Source organism: Pan troglodytes, chromosome 15, assembly GCF_028858775.2.
Source record: "Pan troglodytes isolate AG18354 chromosome 15, NHGRI_mPanTro3-v2.0_pri, whole genome shotgun sequence".
NCBI lineage: Eukaryota > Metazoa > Chordata > Mammalia > Primates > Hominidae > Pan > Pan troglodytes.
In genome coordinates this window covers 30969894-30990680 of record NC_072413.2, presented here as the reverse complement: position 1 = coordinate 30990680, position 20787 = coordinate 30969894, and the positions used below count along the sequence as shown (strand labels likewise).

The 20787-nt window shown below is 35.7% G+C and overlaps 1 protein-coding gene across 8 annotated transcripts in view; it reads right to left on the bottom strand.

Moving 5' to 3' along the window:
- AKAP6 (A-kinase anchoring protein 6) overlaps positions 1–20787 on the bottom strand; it is a 622676-nt gene that overhangs the window by 82974 nt on the left and 518915 nt on the right. For all 8 annotated transcript variants that reach the window (XM_509893.8, XM_016925975.4, XM_054666458.2 and 5 more), the window contains 2 exons: positions 17504–17650; positions 14214–14438 (listed from right to left, as the gene is read on the bottom strand). In XM_509893.8, coding sequence (XP_509893.4) covers positions 14214–14438; positions 17504–17650 — 372 coding nt within the window. The remainder of the gene's footprint in view (positions 1–14213; positions 14439–17503; positions 17651–20787) is intronic.

Below are 20787 nucleotides of genomic sequence, written 5' to 3'. Positions count from 1 at the left end.
AAAGATCAGTAATCTTAATCAAGGAAATAAATATGAATGGGCTTAATATTCTTATTAGAAGATAGAAACTGTCAGATTCGGGTAGAATGCAATTTGTAAGAAACTTGCCTACAATAATACGATGTGGAAAACTGATACCAAAAGGACAGGCAAGGATATCCTAAGCCTCTACATATATTGTGAAGGACTTCAAGTTACCTAAGAGATGAGAAAGGAAGAGGCTAGACCTATGATTGTAGGGTTTCTGGTTAGTCCTTCCAGATACAAATCCTCCATCTCTTCAACTTGGTCATTAATTTTAACTGAGAATTTTATGTCTTCCATATCTTATAGATCTGTACATTTGCTTGCCATCACCGCACTAGCAGTTTATTAGTGTATTTCTTTTCACTTTAAAAACGACTCAATCAAACAAGTCTCTGTTAATTTATAAGCCAGTAAAAATATATTCACGTTATCAGTATGGCTATCCAGGCTGAAATTCATAAATGGGAAGACTTTTTACTTCCCTCTTTAGGCCAGTGTCTGTGCTGAATATTATAATGCTAGAAAGAAAATGGGTACAAAGAGAAAGACTGCTACTGTGTGCTAAAGGCAAGAACACTGCAATTTTAGTTCAAAAGATGCTTCTTTCCTTTTGCACTATCATTTTCGATGAGGGAAACATAAATCCTGGTATACAGAATTGGCTATTGGCTGATCTACTTAAAATTTTGTGCCAAGCTGAAAGTGTTGTTTAAAGAAATTAAATGACATCTATAATTGAAAAATTTACCAATGGAAAAAGATAGCTCTTACAGAATCACAAGAAGGCTAGCGTTGAAAGGAATCTTCTCAATCAAAAAAACCTAAATTTATAAATAGTCTCAGGCAAAGAAAACTTACTTCCTGAGATTACACAGCTGAAAGTCCTAGGTCATAGGGTTGCCAACTAACAGAAACTAGTGATGATACTCAATAAATACTATTAATTGGCCAATTATAAAAGAATCATGTTGTAGTAAAAGTTACAGAAGATGAATGGCAATTCAATATGGACATTAAAATATAAATTTTGTTTCTCTCCTTAAATGAAGGTCTAATTGTGTGTGTATACGTGTGTGTGTGTACACTTGTGTGTGCACACACAATGCAATAATTTTGGAGAAACAAGAGGTAAAAAGAGGGTTTTCAAAAGAAGGTCATGGAGACAGAAGTTGGAGTAGAAAATGGACTCTAAGTAAATGGTGTGCCGCCTTGCTCAAAAGAGGAAAAGTAGCCTGAAAGTGAAGACCCACACTTAATAATCTGGGACTTGGTTTTTACCACCCCAAAAGAGCTCTTCCTTCCCAGGTCAAAGGGCAGACTTGGGAGGTATACTGACTATCTCCTTTTATCCTAGTCTTGGGAGGGAAAAAATTTCTCTTATGGTTTTATCTAGGTAGTAAGCAGGTCAATGATCCAATTAATAGATAATTCAGTTCCTAGAGATCATACAACTCACCAAAGTAGGTGAAACCCCAAGGAATTTGCTTTGTCTATTTACTATAACCCTGCTTTATTAAATGTAAATGCTTTTTTGAAAGTACAGTTTCATGCTTTAGAATTCTAATGCTGACTGCTAAAATATATTGAGCTCTTAGTAGGCAGGCCCTATTTTAAGCAGTCTTCATTTATATATTATCTCATTTAACGTTCACTACCACTTCTTAAGGTAAGTAATATCAATATCCCTGTTTGTAAGATAAGAAACCTGGAGCTTTCAGGAAGATGATCCGTCAGAAAGAGGTAGAGCTAGGACAAACCCAAGCAACTTGAATCCACACTTAAGCCTCTAAACTATGATGGATCAGATTCACTGTTCCCATCCTATACTTACTTGAGTGGAGAGCATTGAGATACCTTTGCAATTATGTTCTTCCAGTTTTTTCCTTATTTGAATGTACTAGCAAAGAAAGTTACATTTAAGTAATTTAAGAGATCAGTTAAGAGTAGAAACATTCATTCTCTGGTTTCAGAGGCCAAATGCTGTTCTGTCTGATTTTCAAGACAATAAGTAAAGATGGGTGAAATCTCTCTTTCCTCTTTCTAGATTAGCATGACAGCCCTTGACTTCCATGAATCTGGTCTGTCTGACAGCAGCAGTGCAAACACCACATATAAAATGAGTACACAGCTGTATCTCTGCCTTCTCAAATCAAGGGCAGAACTCTCTACTTCATAGGAATCATTCAGCATCTTCTTCTAGCAAAATATGTAATCAGAAAGAATTGGGCTGCTATTCCATTTTCTTTTACTCTAGAAAACTGCACTGGGACTGCCTGTAAAAATGTTCTGTGGGTTTTCCCACCACCCTCAGACAGTAGTGTGAATAATATTTATTTATATTAAATCTACCTTTGAATTTCAACCTTAACCCAGCAATTTTTCTTATAAGGCAGTCCTGAACTGTATCCAATTATTTAAAATTATTTCCAAAGAAGTGTTAGGTGACGGGTTTTTAATATGTGGTGGGAAAAAAACCTAATAAAAGACTGTTGATGAATATACGTGGTTTTCTTTTGATGGATATACATGGTTAATATAATAGTTTTTTTTTTAAATGTATCTATGATATGTAGAAAGGATTAAGTCCTGTTTGATGTCTGTTGAATTTGAAAGTGTTTTGTATGCTTTTGTTATGGTTAGACTGAGTTACTGTAATTCTTTATTTGCAACTTTGCCAACAGCATCATTACTAAGTTTGTAATGGCTCCAAGTTAGAGCAGCAGGGATGATCCAGGCACCTGTAGGAATCATGGCTACTTTTCTTATACATCAAAACTGCTAAAACATTGTATCCTGTCTTTCAACCTCATCTCCTTTAAATGTGGTTTTGGGGTCAGAGGAAGTGAGATTACTTATGATACCATTTGTAATTGGTTATAGTGGACATGAGAAATTCCCCCTAAAAGACTTGATGAAATTGGTCTTATTTTTATTTCTGAAAATTATGCACTGAGGTTTTAGGAAACATTTCTTAAAGCATATGAACTGCTTAGCTCTTTTCTTCCTTTATTCTGTAAAAGTACATCAGTGATACTCCTTTTCAGAGTAATTACTTGTCAATGGTACACATTTTATTGTTAATTTGAAATCCTTTTAAAGGCCCTGTTCTATAAATTTTAATTTCCAAGACTTAAAATGTTGACTCCCTGACTTCCTCCAGCTGGCTGTCAAGTATTCAGAATGGAATAAGGAAAAAAAGAGTAAACTATGTGCTTTTCTCTTTCAAGTAATAGATCTTTGACCTAGGGACTTTTGAGTCTACATAGGGGCAGATTCTGAAACGGTTTCTAGGTGTGACTATTGGCTCTATCACTTACTAACTTTATGACCTTGACTAAGTTATTTCAATTTTCCCCACCTCAGTTTTCTCATCCATAATAGCGGATGGGGCAGAGCAAGATACCAGAATAGAAGGCTCCCTAATCATTCCCCTTGTACCTCTTGACAAGTACACCAATTTAATGATGATCCACTCTGACTGTCTTGCATCTCAGATACCAGCTCAACCACAGCAGGATAGGGCAGCAGTCAAAATTTTAAGGCCCCTGTTCCAGGACCTAGCTCCCAGATGACATCTCTAGACATGATCCTAGGCCAGAAGGAAACCCACTACCTTGAAAGGAAGGTCCAAGTCCTGGCAGCATTAATCACCTGCTAACTGTAGACCCTTTGAACCCTGAAAAACCAGCAGTAATACCCAGGTACTATGTAGAGGGCCTTGGATGAGTCCCTGAGACTTGCAGCTTCAGGTGAGACTTAGCAGATTTCCATGTGTGGTGGCTACAGGGCAAAACTCCTTCTGCTTGAGGAGAGCAGAGGGAAAAGTAAAGAGGACTTGGTCTCGCATCTTAGATATCAGCTTGGCTACAGAGGGGTAGAGTAACAAGTGGGCTCTTGGGGTCCCCAATTCCAGGACTTGACTCTTAGATGGCATTTCTGGACTTGCTCTGGGCCAGAGGGGAGCCCACTTCCCTGAAAGGTGAGTCCCAGGCCAGGCAGCATTCACCATAAGCTGACATAAGAGCCCTTGAATCTTAAGGGAACATCGGTGGTAGTCTGGCAGTACTCTCCATGGTCTGTGGTGGTGGCCATAGGGTGAGGCTTCCCTGGTTTTGGAAAGGGGATGGAAGAGTGGGAAGAACTGCATCTTGTGATTTGAGTGCCAGTGCAGCCACAGTAAAAGAGAACACCTGGTAGACTTCTAAGGCTTTCAACTCTAGTCCCTGACTCCTGGAAGGCACCTCTTGGACCCAACAGGGGCCTGGGAGAACTTGCTGCCCTGAAGGGAAGCACACAGGTAGAGCTGGCTTTGCCACCTGCTGCCTGTAGAGCCCCAGGGCCTTGAGCGAATACAGGCAGTAGCCAGGGAGTGTTTGCAGCAGGCCTTGGGTGGGACCCAGTGCTGTGCTGGCTTCAGGTCTGAACCAGCACAGTCATAGTGGTGGTGGCCATAGGGATGCTTGTGTCACTCCACCCCCAGCTTTAGGTGGCTCATAACAGAGAGAGAGAGACAGACAGAGAGAGAGACAGAGACAGACAGAGAGAGAGAGAGAGAGACAGAGAGAGACAGAGAGAGAGAGAGAGAGAGAGAGAGAGAATGAATAAATATTTGTTTGGCAGAAAGTAAGGGAAAAAAACAAGAGTCTCTGCCTGGCAATCCAGACAATTATCCTAGATGTTGTCCAAGACCATCAAGCCAGTACCTCTTTGAGTCTGCAAGAACTACAGCATTACTGGGTTTAGGGTGCTCCCTAAAACAGATACAGCATAGATCACAACACCCTAGTCATTTCAAATATCTGGAAAGCCTTCCCAAGAAGAACAGGTACAAACAAGCCCAGACAGTAAAGATTACAATAAATAGCTAACTCTTCAATGCCCAGATACCGAAGAACATCTACTAGAATCAACACCTTCCAGGAAAACATGACCTCACCAAATGAACTAAATAAGGCACAAGAGACCAGTCCAGGAGAAACAGAGATATGTGACCTTTCAGACAAATAACTCAAAATTGCTGTGTTGCAAAAACTCAAAGAATTCAAGATAACACAGAGAAGGAATTCAGAATTCTACCAGATAAAGATTAAAATAATTAAAAAGAATCATGCAGAAATTCTGGATCTGAAAAAATGCAGTTGGCATACTGAAGAATGCATCAGGCTTTTAACAGCAGAATTTATCAAGCAGAAGAATTAGTGAGCTTGAAGACAGACTATTTGAAAATATACAGTCAGAGGAGACAACAGAAAAAGGAATAAAAACAATGAACTAGGCCTACAAGGTCCAGAAAATTGCCTCAAAAGGGCCAATCTAAGAGTTATTGGCCTTAAAGAGGAGGTAGAGAGATAGGAATAGAAAGTTCATTCAAAGGGATAATAAAAACAAAGAACTTCCCAAACCCAAAGAAAAATATCAATAAGTACAAGAATATTATACCAAGGACCGGGTGCAGTGGCTCATGCCTGTAATCCCAGTACTTTGGGGAGGCCAAGGAGGGCAGATCATGAGGTCAGGAGATCGAGACCATCCTGGCTAGTGCAGTGAAACCCTGTCTCTACTACAGATACAAAGAATTGGCTGGGTGTGGTGGCGGGTGCCTGTAGTCCCAGCTACTCATGAGGCTGAGGCAGGACAATGGTGTGAACCCAGGAGGTGGAGTTTGCAGTGAGCCGAGATTGTGCCACTGCACTCTAGCCTGGGTGACAGAGCAAGACTCCATCTCAAAAATAAAATAAAATAAAATAAAAAAATTAAAAAAAAAGAACAGAATATAACACCAAGCAGATTTAACCCAAAGAAGGCTACCTCAAGGCATTTAATAAACTCCCAAAGGTCAAGGATAAAGAAAGGATCCTAAAAGTGGCAAGAGAAGAGAAGCAAATAACATACAATGGAGCTCCAATATGGCGGGCAGCAGACTTTTCAGTGGAAACCTTACAGGCCAGGAGAAAGTGACATGACATATTTAAAGTGCTGAAGGAAAAAAACTTTTTACCCTAGAATAGTATATCTGGCAAAAATATCTTTCAAACATGAGGTAGAAATAGAGACTTTCCCAAACAAACAAAAGCTGAGGGATTTCATCAACACCAGACCTGTCCTACAAGAAATCCTAAGGGGAATACTTCAGTTAGAAAGAAAAGGACGTTAGTGAGCAACAAGTAATCACCTGAAGGTATAAAACTCACTGGTTTCAGTAATTACACAGAAAAACAGAATATTTTAACAATGCAACTGTGGTATGTAAACTACTTATATCCTAATAGAAAGACTAAATGATGAACCAATAAAAAATAATAACTACAACAACTTTTCAAGACACAGACAGTACAACAAAATATAAACAGAAACAACAAAAAGCTAAAAAGCAGGAGGAAGAAGTTAAGGTGTAGAGTTTTTATTAGTTTTCTTTTTGCTTGTTTGTTGGTTTATGCAAACAGTATTGTTGTTATCAGCTTAAAATAATGGGTTATTAGATAGTATTTCCAAGCCTCATGGTAACCTCAAACCAAAAAACACACAAATGGATACACAAACAATGAAAAGCAAGAAACTGAATCATATCATCGGAGAAAAACACCTTTACTAAAGGAAGACAGGAAGGAAAGAATGAGAAAGAGAAGACCGCAAAACAATGAGAAAACAAATAACAAAATAGCAGGAGTAAGTCCTAACTTATCAATAATAATGCTGAATGTAACGGACTAAATTCTCCAATAAAAAGACACAGAGTGGCTGAAGGGATGAAAAAATAAAACCCATTGATCTGTTGCCTACAAGAAATACACTTTGACTATAAAGATACACATAGACTGAAAGTATAGGGACAGAAAAAGATTCCATGCCAATGGAAACCAAAAAAGAGGAGGAGTAGCTATGTGTATATCAGACTAAATAGATTTCAAGGCAAAAACTATAAGAAGAGACCAAGAAGGACACTATATAATGATAAAGGGGTCAATTCAGCAAGATGATACAATTTGAAAGATGTATGCACTCAATACTAGAGTACCCAGATCAATAAAGCAAATATTATTAGAGCTAAAGAGAGACATAGGCCCCAATACAGTAATAGCTGGAGACTTCAACGCACCCACTTTCAGCATCAGACAGATCTTCTAGACATAAAATCAAGAAAAAAACATTGGATTTAGCCTGCACTATAGACCAAATGGATCTAATAGATATTTTCAGAACATTTCATCCAAGAGCTGCAAAATACACATTTTTTTCCTCAACACATGGATCATTCTCAAGGATAGACCGTATGTTAGATCACAAAACGAGTCTTAAAACATTCCAAAAAAAGTAAATAATATCAAGCATCTTCTCTGACCATAATGGAATAAAACTAGTAATCAATAACAAGAAAAATTTTGGAAACTATACAAACACAAGGAAATTAAACAATACGCTCCTGAATGACCAATGGGTCAATAAAGAAATTAAGAAGGAAATTGAAAAGTTTCTTGAAACAAATGATAATGGAAATACAACATACCAAAACCTATGGGATACATTAAAAGCAGTACTAAGAGGGAATTTTGTAGTTATAAGTGCCTACATCAAAAAAAGAGGAAAAACTTCAAATAAACAATATAACAAAGCATCTTAAAGAACTAGAAAAGCATAAGCAAACCAAACCCAAAATTAGTAGAAGAAAAGAAATAACGAAGATCAGAGCAGAAATAAAAGAAATTGAAATGAAGAAAAAAATACAAAAGATCAAGGAAATAAAAAGTCATTTTTTTAAGTTCAACAAAATTGAAAAACCTTTAGGCAGACTAAGAAAAAGAGAGAAGATCCAAATAAATAAAATCATAAATGAAAAAGGAAACATTATAAGTGATACTTCAGAAATTCAAAGGATCATTAGTGGCTACTATGAGCAACTATATGCCAATAAATTGGAGAACCTAGAAGAAATGAACAAATTCCTAGACACATACAACCTATCAAGATTGAACCAGGAAGAAATCCAAAACCTGAAGAGACCAATAACAAGTAATGAGATTGAAGCCATAATAAAAAAATCCCCCAGTAAAGAAAAGCCAGGGACCCGATGGCTTCACTGCTGAATGCTACCAAACATTTGAAGAAAAACTAATACCAATCCTACTAAAATTATTCCAAAAAATAGAGGAGGGCATACTTCCAAACTCATTCTATGAGACCAGTATTACCCTGATACTGAAACCAGACAGAGACGCACTAAAAAAAAAAAAAAAAAAAAAAAAAAACCTACAGGCTAATATCTCTGATAAATACTGATGCAAAAACCCTTAACAAAATACTAGCAAACCAAATTCAATAATACATTAAAAAGATTATTCATCACGACCAAGGGGAATTTATCTGAAGGATGCAAGAATGGTTCAACATATGCAAATCAATCAATGTGATCCATCATATCAACAGAATGAAAGATAAAAACCATATGATCCTTTAAACTGATGCTGAAAAAGCACTGGATAGAATTCAACATCCCTACATGGTAAAAATCCTAAAAAAAAATGGGGATGGATGGAACATATCTCAACATAATAAAAGCTATATACGACCGAGCCACAGGTAGTATCACATTGAATGGGAGAAAACTGAAAACCTTTCCTCCAAGATTTGGAACATGGCAAGAATGTCCACTTTCACTGTCACCAACATAGTTCTGGAAGTCCTAGCTAAAGCGATCAGACAAGAGAAAGAAACAGAGGCATCCAAATCAGAAAAGAAGATGTCAAATTATCTGCATTTGCAGATATTATCTTACATTTGAAAAAACCTAGACTCCTAAAAAACCTATTCAAACTGATAAATCCAGTAAAGTTGCAGGATACAAAATCAACATAACAAAATCAGTAGCATTTCTATATGTCAACAGTGAACAATCTGAAAAAGAGATTAATAAAAGTGATACCATTTACAATAGCCTAAAATAAAATTAAATACCAGGAGTTAACCAAAGAACTGAAAAATCTCTATAATTAAAATAACAAAACATTGATGAAAGAAATTGAAGAGAACACACACAAAAAAAAAGAAAAAAAAAGAAAAAAGGAAAGATACTCCATTTTCATGGATTGGAAGAATCAATATTATTAAAACATCCATACTATCCAAAGCAATCTACAAATTCAATACAATCTCTATCAAAATACCAACGACATTCTTCACAGAAATGGAAAAAACAATTTTAAAATGTATATGGAACCACAAAAGACCCAGAATAGCTAAAGCTATCCTGAGGAAAAAGAATAAAACTGTATACCTGACTTCAAAGTATACTACAGAATTAGTAGTTAACCAAATAGCATGGTACCAACCTAAAAATAGACACATAGATGAATGGAACAGAATAGAGACCCCAAAAATGAATTCACACACCTACAGTGAACTGATTTTCAACAAACTTGCCAAGAACATACACTGTGGAAGAGACAGTCTCTTCAATAAATGGTGCTGGGAAAACTGGATCTCTCTATGCAGAAGATGAAACTAGATCCCTACCTCTCACCATATACAAAAATCAAATAAAAATGGATTAAGGACTTAAATCTAAGACCTCAAACTATGAAACTAATACAAGAAAACATTAGGGGAAATCTCTAGGGTATTGATCTGGGCAAATATTTCTGGGGTAATACCTCATAAGCACAAGCAACCTCAGCAAAAATGGACAAATGAGATCATATCAAGATAAAAAGCTACTGCATAGCAAAGGAAATAACAAGATGAAGACACAACCCACAGAATGGGAGAAAATATTTGCAAACTACCCATCTGACAAGGGATTAATAACTAGAATATACAAGGAGCTCAAACAACTGTATAGGGAAAAAATCTAATAATATGATCAAAAAATGGGCAAAAGGTTTGAATAGCCATTTCTCAAAAGAAGACATACAAATGGCAAACAGGCATATGAAAAGGGACTCAACATCATTGAGCATCAGAGAAATGAAAATTAAATCTACAATGAGATACCATCTCACTCCAGTTAAAATGGCTTTTATCCAAAAGACAGGCAATAACAAATGCTGGCGAGGATGTGGAGAAAAGGGAACTTTTGTTCACTGTTGGTGGGAATGTAAATTAGGACAACCACTATGGGGAACAGTTTGGAGGTCCTCCAAAAAACTAAAAATAGAGCTACCATATGATCCAACAATCCCACCGCTAGGTATATATCCAAAAGAAAGGAAATCAGTATATTGAAGAAATTTCTGCACTCTCATATTTGTTGCAGCACTATTCACAATAGCCAAGATTTGGAAGCCCAACCTAAGTATCCACCAACAGAAGAATGGATAAAGAAAATGTGGTACATATACATAATGGAATACTATTCAGCTATAAAAAAGAATGAGATCGTGTCATTTACAACAACATGGACCGAACCAGAGATCATTTTGTTAAGTGAAATAAGCCAGGAACAGAAAGACAAACATTGCATGTTCTCACTTATTTGTGGCCTCTAAAAATTAAAACAATTGAACTCACACATATAGAGAGTAGGGGGGATGGTTACCAGAGGCTGGAAAGGGTAGTAGGGGCAAACAGGGTGGTTAATGGGTACAAAGAAAAAAATAGAATGAATGAATAAGACCCAGTATTTGATAGCACAACAGGGGGACTATAGTCAATAGTAACTTAATTGTATATTTTTAAATAACTAAAAAAGTATAATTGGATTGTTTGTAACATAGAGGGTAAATACTTGAGGGGATGGATACCCCATTCTCCATGATGTGATTAGTACCCATTGCATGTCTGTAACAAAAAAATCTCATGTGCTCCATAAATATATACACCTACTATGGACCCACGAATTTTCAAAATTTTAAAAATAAAAATAAACTATAAATAGCAGATCATACTATAATATGTCTCAGGATGGTGATGAGGAATAAGTAAGTGAATGCAGGTAAAACATTTAGAAAGTGTGCCTCATACATATTAGTTGTGGTTGTTACAATTATTAAAATAACTTTTTGTCCCCCTAATGCAATTGTAGCATGGTCTCCTTTCTTTAAAGATGACACAGACTGTATCTATTCCCATGCTTATAATAATTTTTGTAATCTAGAGCAGGGTCAGGAAACTATGGCCTCTAGGTCAAATCAAGCCCACTGCCCTACTTTTGTAAGTAGTTTTGTAAATTAGTTTTATCGAACACAGCCATACTTATTCATTTAGATATTGTCTGTGGCTGCTTTTGCACTATGATGGCAGAGCTGAGTAATTCATACAGAGATTATATTATTATCTGGCTTTTACAGAAAATGTTTGTCAACCCCTGATTTAAAGTAAAACAAAGTTTCAAAGTTTATTTGAAAAGTCAGTGAATGACAGGATGGGAATTTGTACTCAAAGACAATCATTTTCCCTCTGTCTCCGCTGCTGGTTGCTATGAGGATTCAAATGGGTCACATTACCTTTCCACAACTCAAATTCTTCATTCATAAAGATAAATACCCACACATATAAGAAGGTAATCATAATTTTCTGACTTACATAATTAGTGTATATTTTAAGTATAACAATATGCATAAAAGTGCTTGGTCAAATTTAAATTATTAAAGCAGATTTGGGTTATTAATCATCAACAAGGTTATTAAATCTAATCCACTCATTCACCTTCTTGATGACAAAGTCTTGTAACAGGTCTAAACTTGCTCTTCCTCGACTGGTTTTGGGACCAGGCCAGCGCTGTGGCCTTCTTTAGCTGGTAATGAATAATATCTTCCCATTCTGAGTCTTTAGAATAATGAATTTGGTTATGGGATACAAGGAACATATGATTAAGTAATTATTTTCTTTTCTCTCTGAAGGGTCATCATTAAAAAGTAGTGCTTTCCAGCCAATGGCATTGAAGCTGCACACACACAGCTCAAAGGGACCCTTTGCCAGCTGGCCTCATTAAATCCCTGACATGCTCTCCTGCATTTTGTTATCAGAGTGTGTTCATTCCTTGATAATTCTGCATTCCTATCCCAGAGCTCTTAGGACCACACCTTCATGTTTCTTCCCTCTTGCTGAGTTTGGACTCTTTCTTTGTTGGGTAGAATTTTCTTCTGTGTCTAATCCCATATTTCTCATACGTATTGCTTAAAGAAAAGGAAAATGTTCCACAATGGGTTTGTCCTTTTTTCTGAACACTGAAGATCCTGATCCCTTGTCTCATCCCAGACCAATCTATTAGAAGGAAACGCAGTTCTGTCTACAAAGCTATGGGTTTTCCTTTTCATATGCAGCACCTTCCCTTCCATTCTCCTGGAGAGTACATTGTAGTTTATCTGTCATTACTCTTAGTGTCATATAAAGGACTTCAGTTATGTTAAAAGGCTGAGGATTTATAGGATAAAGAATCATAAAGCTAAACCTTGTAGATAAAGCCTGTCCTCTTCTGTGTGACCAGTCATGGCAGGAGACCTTTAGGAACACACGAGAGGCAGAGCATGGCAGAGGGTTTCCCATATGTAAAAAGGTTCTTCAGTCACTCTCCTGTCTGAGCTGTTTTATCACTTAGAAAGGCAGAGTGTACCTGTTCTTTGGGTTTGTGGCAAGTAAAAAATTGTTACTCTGTGCATGCTTATTACCAATTATAATTTTGACAGGTTACAAACATTATATTATGTTATTATTATATTACAAACATTTGCTTCCATTCTTCCAGTGAATGTGGTAATACACAGAATACTGGATTAATCACATACCAAACACTAAGAGTAAATAGCTCAGAATTATTTAAAATTCTGGCTAGGAAAGAGATTTATTCCAACAGTCATGAATAAAATTTTCTTTAAAAACAATAAAAAGGTGTCATTATGCTAGATCCCCCTAACTTATCTGATCAAACTCCTCAAGGTCAACTTTAGAAAGGAACTAGTTTCAAGTCATAAAGAAAAATCATCAGGGCTCCATAATCTCAAAAAGTTTGAAAAGTTTCATTAAAAGATCTGAAGATTCCATCTCCCTGCAGTAGAGGTTAGGATGGGTCAAGTAGAGATAAAACAGCAAATCACCTGGGTATTAGATTTTAGACCATAAACCCATTTGCTTTGGCAAGACACTTTAACTTCCAGTTTAGTCTGTCAGTTAAGTGGCAGAAGAGGAGGTTTTCAATGAAAGCTAATTTACAGGTGTGCAATGCAGATAGTTTATTGGGAAGTATTGTGGTCTTGTCTTTGAGGGTGCCTCCACTAGGGTTATAGAGGTGAGCAAGATGACTCTGCCTGTTTGGCAGAGAGAAGGTGAATCACATGTGACTACATTTTCTGACGGATTACTGGATGATTGCAGGCAAGGTGGGATGAATAAAACCCGGTCCTACGATGCTTTGAGAAGAAATGGTTGCTTGGTTCCAAAAAGTTCTTTCCTTCTTGGTTTTCCTTTTTCTCCTCTTTAAGATTTCTCATGATGAAGATTTATTGCCACCAAATTCAAATTCTGCAACCCCAAAGCCTCAGGCCGGCACTAGCCAGAACCCAAATAATGACTGCATTTATGGAAAGATTCAAGCTGTATGGGCTAGGTTGGGCAATAGGGGAAAACATTCTAATGTTAAATTGCTTTTAAACAGATATTGTGTAAACAATAGAAACAAACCAGGGGAAATGCCTCTCCATGGACATACAGTGAAAATGAATATTGTATTGCTCAGGTTGGTATATTCTGTAATGGAATATGCCTGTAATGTGTGAACTTGTTTTACATTATTTCTTCCCTCCATAAATAGTTGACTCTTTCATATGTAAAAATTATGTTTCCTTTTGTTAGCAGTAATGGACTTCGATTAAATCATGTGTTTTTATCATATCAATTTGTGTAAGTATTTTTATCCAAGTTATTTACAGAACATTTAGGTCTGTCCTTCAAAGGCCTTAGTCATCTTTAGTGTTTGCTGGTCTGCTTTTAACTCATCAAAGTCCTCCCTCAACAAGCATTGCAAAAAACACACATGCAGCAGAGATTTCCCCTCTACAATGTATATGTGATATGCTTAATGTTCATCTTTATACACATAGAGACATATAAGAAATGTGGAGGTTGTCTATAAATTCAAGGAAACATTTAGGTGCACGGTGATACACAGATACATGGGTATAATACTTCATGTACTTGATAAATATTTCATCCCTACCATAAAAAGAGCTTTTTATCAACTTTGATTGTTTTTTTATTACCTTAAAGTATTGCAGTTGTTTCTCAGTATTCATTGTTCCTTCCTTTTCTTGTCTCAGACAGGAATTGAAGATGAAAAGCTCTGTATCTCTTAGCCATCCTTTCAGTTCTTTGATCCTGACCTCCAGCTGCCTTACCAGGCTTCCACTTTCAGGAGAGAGCAGGTCACGTGGACTCGACCCACTGTGCCCTGCCATTGTGTCCTGGATCTTCTCTCCTAGGGTTTTCTAATGCATCAGATTAAAAAACAAAAAATAAAACAAACGAACAACAACAAAAAAAACCCCACGAACAACAAAAAAACAAAAACATAGATTAGCTTAGGTACCAAAAACACACCACAGTTTTGTTGGTAACGAGAGCCACCTGGAAGAGTCCATCTATACCTGCCACCTCACTACTGACATTCAGTTCAGATTAGGTCATTGTTCCATTTAGTATTCGAATTCTCAGTGCAAGTTGTTCTGAGTACCAGCGGATACTTAAGAAGACCTCATTCACTTACTTTCCTTTAATAGAAAGGAGATTTAGCCCATAGTTCGCAAGATAAAAATTCATTTGAATTTTTTGGTCACAGAGAAAAATTCATTTGAATTATCATGATAGGAGTTTATAGTAAAAAACTCTCCACATAAAATGTCCAGGAGATATAAGTTTAATAAATATACTAAAGAGGCCAACAGTAGATCAAGCACGGAGAATTAAATTCCATTTTTTGTTTTGTGACATATTCCCGAAACCATATAACTAAAGGGTTTTAAGAAAAGAAGCCTCCTTGGTGATGTTGTTGATTTTACCTGACTTGGAAATTGTTCAATCCCACAATTCTTTCCATTTTGCATTTCTGGGTGCTGGACTTTCTAATACCGAATATGTGTTAAAACAATCCCCAATTCACTACACTAGAAGCCTACTTAAATTAACCACTATGGCAGGAGAGTGTTGTTGGGGAGGGCTGTTTTCTTTTTTTCTTTTTGGTGGAAAGCAGTCCCAATCAATAGGATTTAAATCTATAATGATGAATTTAACCTACAAAAATAAGCTTTAAAACATAAGTAAAATTAAGTCAACAAACATTCATCTGGTGTGTAGTGTTCTGTAAATAGTATCTTTAGGAGACTGTAGCAGAAAAATAGCCTTTCTTGGCAACACCCTTGTATTTTCATGGTGAAAATATTGATAATTTGAAGACCCTCAGTGGAATCCAGATTTAGCTATTGTTTTTACGCTGTAACAAAAGTAGCAGCAGGAGGTGAAATCAATGCCCTTGGAGGGTAGGGTCACAAAAAAGAATTTATTGCCACTTTTTTGTTCTGGAACAGTTTGCAATCATAAATTCTTCATAAACAGAATACTTCAGAGAATGGTCCGTCTTCATAAATATACGACAGAGGACATCAATTTCATTTAATTCACAATTTGTGTCAGCACAGCAGATGCCAATGCCTGCCTTGATAGGGTTGTTTAATATGCAATTGAGACAGAGTAATATGCAGCACAGGGGACAAAATTTCACAGATTAAACTGTACGCACCACTGACATTTCATTCTAATGTATTTCCATTCCACACTGTTCACCTTAGATGAAAGTAATATTAAAAACGATATCCCTCTATTTTACTATTGTTAGAAGTTAAAATCCTTGTCTTTAATTTTTTTCATGCCAATTAAAATGTAATCATGCCAATTAAAACAGTATGCCTGGTGGTGTTAGTGTGGTACAGGATTTAAAAAAATCTTCCCTCACCCTACTCTCTCACTGCAAACCTGCATGTTGTATTTGAATGATGTTTTTGTCAAAATGGCAACTATTTTTAAAGTCTCTGATTCATAAAGGATAGCTAAATATTATTTCTTTTTTCAAAATAATGTTGACTAAAAATTCTGTTGAGGAAGCAATACCTGTGACATAACTTAAACAATTTTCTAAAAATATTATTGTTATTTATCAAATTACCAATGGATATATTAAAATGCAATGTAAACAGACTTATCGCTACTTTATCAAGCACATGAGGTTGCCATTCTTATCTATGTAGTAAACAACCTTTTAAAATGTCATACACTAACCGCATTTCTCCTGTTTGAGATCAATGAATGCTGTAGAATTCGGCAGGTTTTGATTTAAGTCACCGTATTATAAAGTGAAAGCCATTAATTATTATTAAAAGGCAACAATATGTTAGATGAAAAACTTTTAACATTTTAAGTTACTTTGCACAACTGCAGAGTGTAGTGAATTTAAATGAGAAACAAGGACTTAAACCTGCAGTTTTTTAATCTCCTAGATTAGGCATGGCATAAACAGAATACTGGCATTCCTCCAAATCATCAAGGTACATGAAGAGCTTTTTATCCAAAATATTTTTGGAGTATTATTTATCTAAAATTTTTTTTAAAAGGTAGAAAAATGGAAGGCATGCAAAATTATGCTCCATAACTGACATCGTCCATACTTGGCTGTTATAATTAATTATTTAGGTAATTGACAAATATAGCTTACCCTTGATTTGAAGTGAAGGCAATTTAGGAGAGAAGCTGATGAAAAAATACAGTTTAACTTTTCTCTCAGCTGTCTTCCAACAAAAGGACAGTACTGTCTCCTGCACAGTGCCATCCTGGTCTCTGGGTAACAGAATCTCTATATTGCCTTTTTGCCAGATTCTTGCATCTCAGTCTTTTGGCTGAGACCCAGCCCATCATTGCGTGAAATGAATTACATGAAACTTTTTTTTTTTTTTGGCTTTTGTTAAAAGTGAGCTGGAAATTGAGGCACAAAACACAGGCTGATTCAATTCTGCAATTCAGATTTGGGTCAAATTTGCATCTTTGTTTTGGTGGCTTTAGTGTGACTTGAAAGCTGTAGTGACAACTCCACTTTTCATCTTAAGGGTACAGTAAATAGTTAAACAGTAGATGTCTCTTACATGTACCTTCAGAATAAATTCTATTAACATTCATTCAAGCATGACAGTCAGTATATATCAGATATACTGTATTATAGTTGACTTGGTGCATACCCATAATACATGGCATATTTTACTTACTTTTTCATGTATTAAACAACCAAAATTATTAAAATCTGAGAGGGGACAAGCTCAGAAAAAAAAAATCAACAGAAGAGGAAAAGCAGTGTCTTTCCATAATACCATGAATAGCTTGTTTGAAATGTAGGTAGTGAATTGAAAGAGAGAGATATTTGTGCCTCAAATTAGAAATCAGACAGATAGAGTACTTCACTACGCAAAAAAATGTACACATAACCTACAAACAGTAATAAAAATGCAAATACCCCAAGCAGTTCCCATTTTTCATTAATTGAATCCACTTTTTCAAGGAGATCATTTGGTAGTAAAACGCCACCTTTCTTCAAAGCTTCAACCTTACTAAGCAGCTCCGTCTTTTTCAGGTGTCTGATGGACATTTCCACACTGTATCGCTAAAATGAAAAGAGAAAAAGAGATATCATTAGGGAGAGAGGTGTTCTTAGAAAATCATTGAACACAGAATTTGTGATGCTTATGAGCATTAAAAGTTTTTGTTCCCAATAAAATTTATGGGGAGGCTAAACCTAAGTACTTTGAGTAGATGAAGAATACTGCTGAATATATTATACACACACACACACACACACACACACACACACACACAGTTATTACATTTAGTTGACTAAGATTTACTTCTTAAACTCAAGTTTATACACATATTTGATCTTTAAAATATTCTAAATAGGACAGTAACTGGTCTAGGGGGGGTTAATATTACAGTTAATTTTGGCCATTATTTGGTTCCAGAGTGCTGTCCACCTCTCATCTCTGCCCCTAAAGGACCAGTTTCAAAGTGAAAGAAAAAAAATTATTCGTAAAGATTATGTAAGTTATCTGAATTCTCAGTTAACATTTTGTTTTCATTTTCTTTTCCTTAAAAACTCTGTGTGGGCTTGGAGAAAAGGCACATATAGAGAGAAAAAGGAAAGCCAACATTTTAGGAGTAGTTGCAAATCTATGCTTCTTTATTGATTACTGTAAAATATCCCCCAAATCATAGTTGACTACAGAACCCTCTCCCCCAGTATGTATTATATTCTAACAAACTGCCAAGAGAATCTCTCCTAAAAGATGTTTTGCTGGAGATAATGTAAGTGCTATTGAATATGACAGTTACTATGGTGATTCTCTTCAAATAACTCTATTTGGATAACTCCATAGTTAGCCCTATATTATGGATAGCCATAAATGACTATGACTGTACTTTATAAATGTACATGTAAAAACTCCTCTGAGTAGAAAATCTAGATTCTGGTTAAAATATTAAACATATTTTACATTTTCAGCACATTTCCAAGATATAATAGCAATTTTAAAACTTTTTTCTTCCAGGCACCAAATTTAGGTCACTGAGTTCCATGGTAGTATTTTGTTCCTTTGCCCTAAATGACCAACGGTGCCCTAAGATAAGCACCTTTATCAGAGTTAATGAGAAAAACTTTTCTCTGGGCAAATAAATAAATCAATAAGTTCAAATGTCCCCAAGCACTTGGGTGATTTCACTCACCTTGAAAACATGATATTATATAAGATCCCAAACAAAAATACAATTGGAAGCAGATTAAAGGAAAAGAAGGTATGAAATCACTGTTTCGGTTAATAGATCTTCAGCAGTTGCGTGCATATGTTTGCATACTTTTCGTTTCATATTTTAATCTTTCATTTACACTAAACATGCACATCACTTGTATTATGTAAACTTCTCCAAATGTTAGTCATTTGTGGATCACAGAACAAAATGTTTTAAATGGGGTGATTTAAAGCATTTCATATTATTAATGAATGTTGATCAGGGTGTCAGAGTATCCAAAATTACATGAATATGCATAGTGGAGAAAATCAAGGGTTGCTTTAGAGCGCTTTTAGAATTTGGCCTGTGATACAGGAGAAATTCTGATTGCGTTTTCTAATGGAAGGCAATTACCAGGACCATGTTACTCCAGCACTTAGGAAACACACTGTCCACTTGAATTTTCTGGATTCAATATTCAGAAGTATTCTAGAAACCTAGATAGTGTTTTATTTGTCAGAGTGATGATTGGAGGAGAGGACAATTTGCTTTATGTAATCAGGTTCCCATCTAAAATGATATAGCTGACAAAGATTTACATAATTAATTTGGTAAGATTTCCATATAATATTGGGGGAACCAGTATTTCAGGCAGGCAGGAAAATCTTATTCAAATATTTTACTTATGCCACATGGTATTACTCATTGACAGAAAGAGTCCTCTGGCTGTGCCACTTGGGAATGGCCTCTACCAGTTATCCCTTTAACTTGTGACAAGCTCATCCCCCCTCTTCACCCCAACTTTAAACAGCTCTCACACAGCAGATCAGTCAAGAAAGGAAACAGCTTAGATGTGTCCCATAAAAATGATAGCCTTACACAAATAAAAATATAAAAAGCAATTAATTTAATTTTAGATGTAATAAACCAATCTTCTCTGTTAAATGTGTATAAGTAGTCACTGCAATAGCTATTATAAAAGGTTATTACCTTTAAAAGAAACTTGTCTTTATGTATGCTCTCAGTCTTTGTCACCATATAGCCGACTGTCTAAACAGCTTGATTTAAGATGTGATTGATGGACAATGCCTTCAAACTCTAATATAAAAGCTAAGAGTATCTAGTTAATTGTTAGATGTATTGATATATGAATGAAAGGTACTAAAATGTTATATAATTTAAGGTGAAAATATTTATTTTAATTTTTGAAGCATATTGAAGGTTAAATCTAATATGTTTAGGGGCTCAAGCTGTATGTGTAATAATGTCAGGAGCTTATATTTTTGTTGATGCTAGTATGTTTTTGCTCTTCTGTCTCTTAACATCTTTTCAGAAGCATTAGACTCAGAAAATCAACTGCCAGCTCTATCAGTTTTCGGTCATCCTATCAAGTGGGGCTACTTTATCCTGTGGTGAGAAGATAATTTAATCTTCATATTCATTCCACCCACAGCAGTAAGTGAGCAGAGGCTGCCCCATTGTGTCCTGTAGTCTGGGGATGTTATGATATAGACTACTCTTCAATAGGCAAAAATGAGATTAGCAAAGTTAAAGTCAGAAAGCTTTTCTTGAGTGCTAAGGTAAATAAGCATCCAGTATTTAATTTCCCCACAGCACCTGCTGTGGGCCTCTCTGTCTAGTCAAAAATAAAATATACTCTCTTGAAAGGCCATATTTACATTATTAAGTGTATTTGCTTGGCCAATTCAATTTTGACTAATGAAGCCTCCTAATAGATATGTGAATGATCTAAATTAAAGACACTGGACAGTACTATTCTAAATGCCATCCCTGTGTATATAAATATAAAGAAAAACTTTTAAAAAAAGGAGTTAAAAATAACTACAAACTCTAGCCTACCATTTTAACTAAGAACTAAAGAAGTTGTAGAAAATTCTTATTGAGTACTTACTTTTAGCACAAATGCTAAAACTGAATTATAAAACAAAGCCAGCAAAAACAGGAATTTCTGAAATAAATATACTTAGAAATGCATGAAGACTTGATTGAGATAACTTT